This window comes from Macrobrachium nipponense, chromosome 7 (assembly GCF_015104395.2).
Source record: "Macrobrachium nipponense isolate FS-2020 chromosome 7, ASM1510439v2, whole genome shotgun sequence".
NCBI lineage: Eukaryota > Metazoa > Arthropoda > Malacostraca > Decapoda > Palaemonidae > Macrobrachium > Macrobrachium nipponense.
Window position 1 is genome coordinate 27,555,041 of NC_061109.1, and position 10,000 is coordinate 27,565,040.

Consider the following 10,000-nt stretch of genomic DNA (forward strand, 5'->3'; position numbering starts at 1 on the left):
TGGACTTTGTTGTATTGCTCTTTTTTTTTTTTTTTTTTTTTTTTTTTTGCTGGTTCAGGTAGTATTTCATTTCATTTCGGTTTATATCTCCTCTCCTTACTTTCCCCAAATTATTGCAAGTGTCGCAGTCATGGTCCAAGTAAGATCTTGGTCGCAGCTGCGATAGTGCGACTGAATACCCGACTTGTGTAACAATAATTTTATCGTGGTTTATGTGCGGCTCGCCTTTTCGTATGTGGCTGTCTGCTTGCGCGAGGTTTGTGTGAGGTCCTTGGAAAAAATATCCCGCTTCATGGTGTACGATTAATCTGTATCAAGAAAGAATCACTGGGGTACAAATGGCTAAATGATGAACAAAAATATATTCCTCCATTGAGCCAACTTTACCATTATATGTAAGCAATCATCGATTGCATTTATAATTACCATTCTATTTGATCTGTATTTTACGTCACTGTCCATTATTCTCATTATTTCTGGCAAAATGTGGCTTTCTCTAATACCAGCCGCTTTTGGATGATTGCCATTTTCGCAAGAAAGCAAGACCTATCTTTGACCATAATAAAATGATGGCAACTTTTTATTTTATGTCATAAAATGTTCTGCTGCATAAATTCTTATTCACTGGCGTAAATAAAACGTTGGAAGATTTGTGATCTTATTAGTAAATATACGAAGAGCCTCTTGGAACATTTTATTTCTGTTTACTTTTGAGGTATCGCCATACCCTGTATGTTGGTATTTAGCCATATAAAAACATTGCAAAACTTAAATGTCACCGGTACAGCCATGGTTATTTAATTTCTCCACAGGTCTCTGGAACCGGTGAAAATATGGATAAATGTTGTGTCATTCGTTCAAAAAAAGTGTATTGTAAGGTAACATTTTATTATTACGAAAACAAAACCTCTTGATTATTATTTTTTTTTTTTTTTTTTGCAGACTACGGAATAAATCACTTAGGGCAGCGTTGGGAAGTAAAATACTCAATAACGGAAACTAATCTCTCTCTCTCTCTCTCTCTCTCTCTCTCTCTCTCTCTCTCTCTCTCTCTCTCTCTCTCTAACACAACAGGTAACATTTGCGAAGATATTAACTCATCATCTTTCATCAGAATACTCATATTAAAAAAGATAATGGTAACTGAAAGTGTAAGATATATATGTATATGAAAGAACTCAGAAAATGAACATTGCTACCGAACACAGGTGACATAACTTGCATTGTTGTGTATAAGATGCGACGTAAGGCAAGATTCTAGACGATGGCTGTCTTCCAGATCTCTCTTGGTAGAGCTATTGCTTCCAAGGGAGTAACTCTTCATAAAAGTGAATTATTCTGTCAGAGAAGGAGATAGCCTCCCCCATACTCTCTACGGCCACCTGCAGCTAATATTTGCTCTACATCATGTTTGCTATGACAGAATACCTCGGGGACATCGGCAGATTGGCGTAAGTTGTCTGTTTTGCTTGATGATGTGTACTTCTCATAAGATTAGGATTTTCCCAATTTATTGGAATCAGGAGGTAAATCTAGATCAGGGTCTTCATTTTCTCCAAATTTCATATGAATTATTATCAGTATTTAGGTTAAGAGCCTTTCATTTTGATTTGATTTGATTTATTTTTGTATTAGCAATGTAGTGTTTATATTTTTTCAGATTTCTAGACAAAAAGTTGAAATGTTTATAGGTTTCTAAAAGCATTTTAGAATTTCTTTAAATATTTCTTTGAAGTATATCATATTCGCTAAACTTTGTGTCTTTTTCCTTAGCCCATTTTTCAGCTGTAAAACTCATTCGGAAAATATTATTTGAAAAATGCCTAGGTAATTTTGTGTTCCTTTGCAACTACCAAATCTAACACGCCATTCCTGAATATCTGAACACTTTTCCTGAAATAGTCTAGATTTTCTGAGATCATTTTTGTGCTGAGCAAAGAATAATATAGAGTAAAAATGGATCTAAATTAACTATATAACTTCAGCTTTCGATCGTACAGAACTGTAGCATGTGAAATTGTTATTTTAAAGGTATCTGTAACCTCTCTCTCTCTCTCTCTCTCTCTCTCTCTCTCTCTCTCTCTCTCTCTCTCTCTCTCTCTCAATATTTTTATTACAACAATTTGAAGGAATTTCCGGACTATCTAATTGAAATCGTACTATTGATGAGCTGTAGAAAACCTCTTCATTTTGTTATTTAAGGAATTTTGGTTCTCGTGGGAGTTGAGATGTTATATATATATATATATATATATATATATATATATATATATATATATATATATATATAGCTACAAATGCTCTTTAATATTCATTCTACCATCGGAATTAATATTTCTTTCATGTTAACCGAAGGGAATTTTTTAGTTGATAATAATTTTGTCCTCTCGTGGGTTCGAACCAGCTCCCAGCGGACTGAGGAGAAATCAGGACTTCAGTCCGCTGGGCGCTGGTTCGAACCCACGCGACGACGAAATTATCATCAACTAAAAAATTCCCCTTCTGTTAACATATATGAAAATATATTAATTCCGAAGTAGAGCGATACGGATATTAAAGGACATTTGTAGCTCGATAACGTTTCATATATATAATATATATATATATATATATATATATATATGTATATATATATATATATATATATATATGTATATATATACATATATATATATATATATATATATATATATATATATAATATATATATATAATAATGTTGCAAGCACAGTCATCATCCGTAAAGATTTTATTATATTTTTTTTTTTTTGTTTTTTTTTTTTTGCTAAGTAAGATGGGAAGTACTTAACTGTTTGTTGTCGAATTTTTGGCTCCGCACGTCGCAGAATTTGTCCTGAGAAAACGGTACCTTTCCCCTCGTTTTCTACTTCTTAAAGGGGAGACCACGCACATCTTATTTAAGATTGTCTATCGTTAAATTTGACTTCCATACTTTACTCATAAGCGTCTTTTTAAAGATTTCGTCATAAACGGATTTGTCTGAAGAGTTTTCAAGAATTCTTTCATTAATTTCATTCTGTTTATTTATTAGTATAATCATGATCGTTTAGATGGTAACATTTGCCCAGTATAATTTATTCTCTCTCTCTCTCTCTCTCTCTCTCTCTCTCTCTCTCTCTCTCTCTCTCTCTCTCTCTCTCTCTCTCTGTAAACTTGTTAAAACTAATTTCCCAGATTTTGATTAATCTTATCCAATGAGCATAGACATTGGTCTCATGTATACTGAGTGTTTTATTTTGACCAGAAATATAAAAACATTTAATTGTTCGAGTTTTAAATCAATCCAAAGTCCAGTAATGTTTTAGCGTCATAGTGTTTCTATAATGTTTTTGCTGAGTTAAAGCTTTTCATTATGATCAAGTATAAAATACTAAATCACTTGTTCATTTTACTGTCATACTACTGACACTAATGCTTTATGCAAAACTGGGATTTGGCCTATTTCACGATTGACTTCATTTGATTTAAATCCTAATTTATAGGACTTTTCCATTTCCTGGAAAATTCCATATATATGGGAAGTAAAGTTGGTAACGATTTGGATTTCACATCTTCAGGGTTGTAAAATGATGCCATATTTACAAACTAAAAACAGACTAAATTTAACCTTTATAAATGTTAGATTTACCGCGTCTGTTTTTAACTTGTAAAGTGTGTATTATTTTATACCCTGAAGAAGAAATAGAGCCAATAAATTTGAGATCCTACGCTGAGTGTTGTCCATTTCATTTCATTAACAGCTTTAGTGATTTTGCAAGTATGTCTGCGATAGTTTTTATAAGCCAGCTACCGACACTTTGGGATGTCATAAATGAATAGAAATAAGCATTTCCTTTGAAAAACTGGTCTAAAGGATCAACTAGCTAGGAGTACTAATTGCAGGAAAATCAGTTTTTCATCCGGCCTTGCGACATAAGGTAAAGTGGGGCAAATATTTGAGTAGCGTCCCCTGGGCCCTTGGTAAGGTAAAAGTATACACGGCGTAATTATGCGTCTTGAGAGAGAGAGAGAGAGAGAGAGAGAGAGAGAGAGAGAGAGAGAGAGAGAGAGAGAGAGAGAGAGAGAGAGAGAGGTTCCTTGGGGTTCAATGCTGAAGGATTTAGACACACATTATCGTCATGTATATGTGAAAATTGCGAAAATAAAAATTCTTGTGGTGCGCTATTAAAGATGTAACTATACAGTTTCCAAGCACGATGTGTCAGAGTGAGAGAATGAGTACCGAAGTGAATGCCAGGAATGAAGTCATGTTTCAGAAAATGCCGGTTCTTGAAACTGCAGATTAAAAGTTGTTTTGTAGGCAACGTAGAAAGGTGCGTGGTGTTAATTGAAGTAGCTCCTCTTTGTCATTGTATAGAGAGAAAAAGAAGAAAAAACATCTTGGAGTAATTATTTCATGTTGCTTAACCACTTGCAGGATTTCGTAGGTCCTTTTTCGTTATTGATTGTCGTTCTTTTCAATTTTTTTTTTTTTAAAAGAGGGAGAGATCATTTTTGTGAAAGGGGAAGATATGAGAAAATGATCTGAGAATTCCTAGCATGTACGTTATCGAAACATATTTAGGTAAACATGTGAATGGACAGGTGTGGCCTAATAAAATCCGCATTGCTGAAACGATGCTTAGCGTCCAGCTTAGAACGCAAAGCAAACTCAGATCTGGAGGTTCCGAGACACCCTGGTTGGCCCTCTCCACCGACAATAAGAAACATAAAGGAATCTGTTGGGAGACTGTTATTTGCATGATTTCTCTCTCTCTCTCTCTCTCTCTCTCTCTCTCTCTCTGTGTCGGGAAACAGTTACTGGCATTATTTCTCTCTCTCTCTCTCTCTCTCTCTCTCTCTCTCTCTCTCTCTCTCTCTCTCTCCACACATACTAGATAATCTTGGCGGCCAAGTATTTTGTCCTCAACAACCGAAGGCCAGGCAAAGACGACTGCAGAAGTTTCCGAATATTTTAGAAGCAATTTCATTTTTTTAACCATTGCCTTCTGTCGTAGACACTGTCTTTTTTCTTGATCATGATTTGTCTCAGATACATTTGCTTGTTCTTGTGCCGAGCACAGAATACTCGTATTTTACAAGCCAGTGATTCTTCTTGTCAATTTTTGCGTGCTTGTGACGTAGATGGTAGAAAGAATTCAGTCCAAGTAACGAAATTCTTGGCTGGCTTCAACGCGAAGGCTAGTGTGCATAACCTACGCGTTCGTCTCTCTCGTGAATTTCAAGTAAATATGGCGTTTATGCGTTTCATATTACGAGACTCAGGAACTCCCAAGAGCTGGGGTTTGGTGAAGCTATGCGCTCTCTCTCCCCTTCTATCCCTTTCTGTTATAGTTGTGTGTGTGTTTGAATGCTGGTATAAATGACTACCATATTTACGGAAATCAGTATTTTCCATTTATACATAATGCTTATTGAATATTATTTTTCTCTTTTCCACGCAAACATGCATTATGATTGTCTGAATATGTCTTCATAATTACGAATACTTAACGTACAGCATTAACTTTGTTCGTTTCAAATGAAAGGTGGTTTATTCAAGATACTGTAGATATCGTATGCAACCTTATTGCAGTAAGTAGGTCCGCTCCGTCTTGTAAATTTAGAAGAAACTTCGGGTATTCAGAGCTTGGATGGTGCCAGTCTCATTCGGTTATCGAGAGGAATGTCGGTGCTTCTGTTCGAATACTTTTTCTGTCCTCAGCCGCGGCGTTTTACATCTTGGTCTTTTTAGAATTTACACTCACCTGAAGACGTCAACCGTTCTCTTCTTTTGTGGGATTTACGGGGTTCGTTAACTTTGGGTACTAGTCGGTTTTTCCCTGCTCGCCTCCTCCTGAATTTCATCTCCTAATCTTATTGACATCCCGCTTTCGAACGGTGATATTTTTGGTTGTCACAATCTCAGTTGTAAATTCTGTACCAATTAAAGGGCTTAAAATAAAAGTAAAAAAAAAAAGAAAGAAAGAAAGTAGAAACGTCACCTGAAAATTCAAGAGAACACTGATTTTTATAATGTATACACACACACACACACACACACACACACACACACACACACATATATATATATATATATATATATATATATATATATATATATATATATATTGATCAAAACACTGTGCCCATCACCATTCGGGCCTAATGAACACTGGTTTTGTAGCTATATCCCAATAATCAGAGCTGGAAATAGTGCTTATTTGCATGCACCTTTTCGCATTTTTGGCGTCTCCTTCTGCAGAAAATTTCCGACTTCTGTTCAAATAATATCAGAACTTCATAAAAACAAACACTCATCCCACGCGCGTTGTACTGTAGGCATTACTCAGATTCTTTGCAGCATCCCTTCCGCCCCTAGCTGCAACCCTTTTCACTCCTTTTACTATACCTCCTTTCATAATCTTTCTTCCATCTTCCTTTCCAACCTCTCGTAATAATTTTTTCAGTGTAACTGCGAGGATTTCCTCATAGGTCGCAGCGGTAGGCCTTCGGCCTGAATTGTGTATTCTATCTGCTTGTCACAAAAACACTAATCCATATACTAGGTTGCCTCTCCCTTCTAATTAACCCCTTTTCTCGACGTATATTATGCAAGTAACTGACGTCAATAGCTTCCAGTTTTTTTTTTCTGTCCAATGCATTCAGCATTCACATTTCATTTATGTAGAGGAGAGTTCACGATTCTCAGCAGCCCATTTTTACAGGGTCTCACTGACACTCATCCATTTTAAATGAACCCTCCATTTACCTTTTCTGTGATTAACCCATCCTCTCAGCTCACCATATGTTACATGTATTTACTGATACCTGTATGAATCAATAACACATATTATTCGTATACCAACCATGCTACGAACATTCATTGCTCTTCCCTCATGAAATTCTGTTTCCCTTCACATCCCTTCTCCTCTTAAAGGTTTTCCCCACTTAGCTTCTCCTACAAAAACTTCAAATTCTGCCCATTTCTGCAGTACCTCTTTACTGTAACTAACAAAAACTTTAAATATCAACCACTACATACTTCATTCATGGCCTATTTTTCTCTCACAATCTTGTAGCGGCATCTTCTCTCTCTCTGATTTCGCCTTGACTTTCCTCATTAGTCCATTCTTTAAAAATATCACAAAGCCACGAAGCTGTTACATACCTCTGTCTCAGACCCACTTTTACACGAGACTAGTCATTTCCCCTCTGCATACTCCAACTGAGGCTCCACGTTCACCTGGGGTAGAAAATACCACAGTTGATTTTCTGCCTCAGGTATCCTCAGTACCTGCAACATCCGACCTAGTATTTTCAGTTGTATCCTTAGTTTTTTTATTTTATAGACCAAAATATTCACCATATTTCTTTTATCTCCTATAGCATTAAACTTGTGACACGTGTTTCGTAAAAACTCTTGATTCATACTTATTCCTTCTCTAAACTCACCCTATTCTTCATCTTACAACACTTCAACGGTCTTTCTTACTTCTGTAATCTTAGTTTTACGATTGCAGAAACACAAAACTCAAAGTTTGGTTTGGTTCTTTTTTCTTGCTTTAATTTATTGGGACACTCAATAAATCAGCTGTAAAATCTAACGTTATTTTTAGGTCCACTTTTTCCGACATTTATTCTACAACGTTTACATCCACGACCATTCCCATCGACATTCAATGCCTGAGGGGGTGGGGGGGGGGGGGGGGGGTTTGAAGTGCATTAAAAAAAAGTGACATTTCTTCATTCGAATCAAAAAGTTACGTTTATTTGGCTAGCTTTTATTACCTTCAGTAATTTACCAGTGTTGGGCGTTTGACTTGCAGTATGTCGACCTTGAAAGAAGCAACAACAGAAAGCACGCATCCAGATGCTCTGATTTTGTCAGACCCAAAATGAAACAAAAAATTGATCGCAACAGACGCAGTGTGTGCCGTAAGTCTTATCCGCGAGATTCAAGAATTAGCAGTGAGAGTTAATTATGAGAAACATAATCGTTTGGAGTTGGCGGGTATTAAACGTAAACATATCCAGCAGCGAAAAAGTTGGGTCAATTTCTTTAATGCATGTCCGTCCCGGATGAGTCGACAGAGAAACGTAAGATACTCTAATCCAGTAGTCCACAACATAGTCATAAAATAGGCTTTTAACTCTTTATCTTCGCTACTTATCTTCCCGCTTATCTCGGAGTCCTCCATGTTCTCTCTTCCCCTCTCATTATGACTCCCATGTCTTTGGGCTGAGACTATTCAAGATAAGAGAGCAGCCCTTCCTTTTTTCATAGTTTATCATTCAAAGGTGTTCTGCATTTGGCGCTTTTCTTCTTCCGTATGACGGTTACATTAAACTAAACAACTGTTATATATACCATAGTTAAAAGGTAGGTGAGAGAACAAAATGCTTGAATATCCTAAAAGGGCGTCAATACAGGGATCAGTGGTTACCGGGGACGAATGCGTCTACTTACTTAAGAATGAGAAAATGAAGAGCAAAATAGATATTACCGAGGTGATGGACAAGAGAGACCAGATGGGTGTTGAGAAGTGAGGTGGCTGCAGAAGTGTCTGATCATTACTTGGTGGAAATGAAAATGAATGCTATAGTTAGTTTTAATTAGGCGGAAGATTTGTGAATGTGGATCGCTTCTTCAGTATCAGGCCTACTGTGATGTACAAAAGGCCTTCATTTCTTAATGACCTTGGAGGATTAATATGCCTTTTCAGGGTCTATTTATGATGTGGTCTGGCTTAAGAGTCTATTTATGATGTGGTCTGGCTTAAGATTCTTGCAATTATTTTTTCTAACAACTCCCTGCTACTTGTACTAATTCTCTGCAATACTCTCAGCTACAAGCTGCAGTTTTCCACATAACAAACCAACTGGTTAAATTTATTCGACATAGACGTTGTCGGTTACTCACGAAATAGACTGAATAATTCACCATCCAAGATAACCCCTGATGTTGTAGGCCTTGTGTTTAGTATTCGTCATCGTGGACTTTAAAAGCAGCTCTTCCAAAATAATGGTTTCGGCTTCATTTAGCTTTTGGTACCGTTAATTAGTAGTAACCCAACATAATTTCCTTCAAAATATTTTTTATATAATATGTATGATGCTTGGTAGGTTTATTAATGCGTTTTCATCCCTCTAGAAATTTACTTTATTTCGTGCCCAGTCGTAGCAGAGAGTAGGCTTTTGTTAGTAGAGTATATTTGCATCTCGTAAGAAAAATATCGCGCTTATCTTGGTTATAATTGTATGTGTAGTGCATTCATACCAATACATATAAAGACAGTATTTGTCAGTGATATTCCGAGACTGACTACATCTCACTGTTTTAACAAAAATGTTTGTTTTTCTTCCTTCATATTTTCTTACTGTTTTATACACAGGACTGTCCACACGGGGTAAGTGCAAGCAAATTTTATCTCTTACTCTTCATATTCGGAAACTCTTACAAAAAAGATAGTTTTCTTTTATAGAAAAAATCAGAATCGTAGGTAAGTTTATAAAATATGCTTTATTCCCAAATAATTTCCATTAATCGTTGTTCTCTTTTTTTTTCCATATTGACGTTTTTGCTACGTTGATCATTTTGGACGTTATAAGTGTTACGAGAAAGTATGAGACAATTATTTTTTAATTGTAAAATTACTCGCCATTTTATAGTCTTATTACATCACAACTTCTCACCTATAAATGCATGTACCCATACTCCTAGAAGTTTAAAAAAAATAACCTGCAATAAAAAGGAGTCAGTCTAAATAACTTCTTTCGTAACCTTTAGGATTCAGTCAGCTTAAAGGACTGACGAGGAAAGGTCTTAAAAGATCTGGTAGCTCGAATAGTAAAAAAAAAAAAATAATGGATGAGTATTCCTAACTTTCTAATTATTTTACTCACTGAAAAGATATGGGTGCATGGGAATGAGTTTGGTTTGTTAGCATAGTTTCAAAAAGTTTACGCCCATTTGTAAATGGTGTGAGACGAATAGTTT

At 35.9% G+C, this 10,000-nt stretch overlaps 1 protein-coding gene across 2 annotated transcripts in view; it reads left to right on the forward strand.

Moving 5' to 3' along the window:
- Window positions 1-10,000, forward strand: part of LOC135217790 (potassium voltage-gated channel protein Shaker-like) — a 693,892-nt gene that overhangs the window by 11,916 nt on the left and 671,976 nt on the right. Inside the window, exon 2 of one of the 2 annotated variants that reach the window (XM_064253828.1) lies at window positions 1,115-1,451. In XM_064253828.1, coding sequence (XP_064109898.1) covers window positions 1,408-1,451 — 44 coding nt within the window. In that variant the 5' untranslated portion in view covers window positions 1,115-1,407. Of the gene's footprint in view, window positions 1-970; window positions 1,452-10,000 lie in introns of those variants that run through there. The other variant, XM_064253827.1, reaches the window with a different exon arrangement.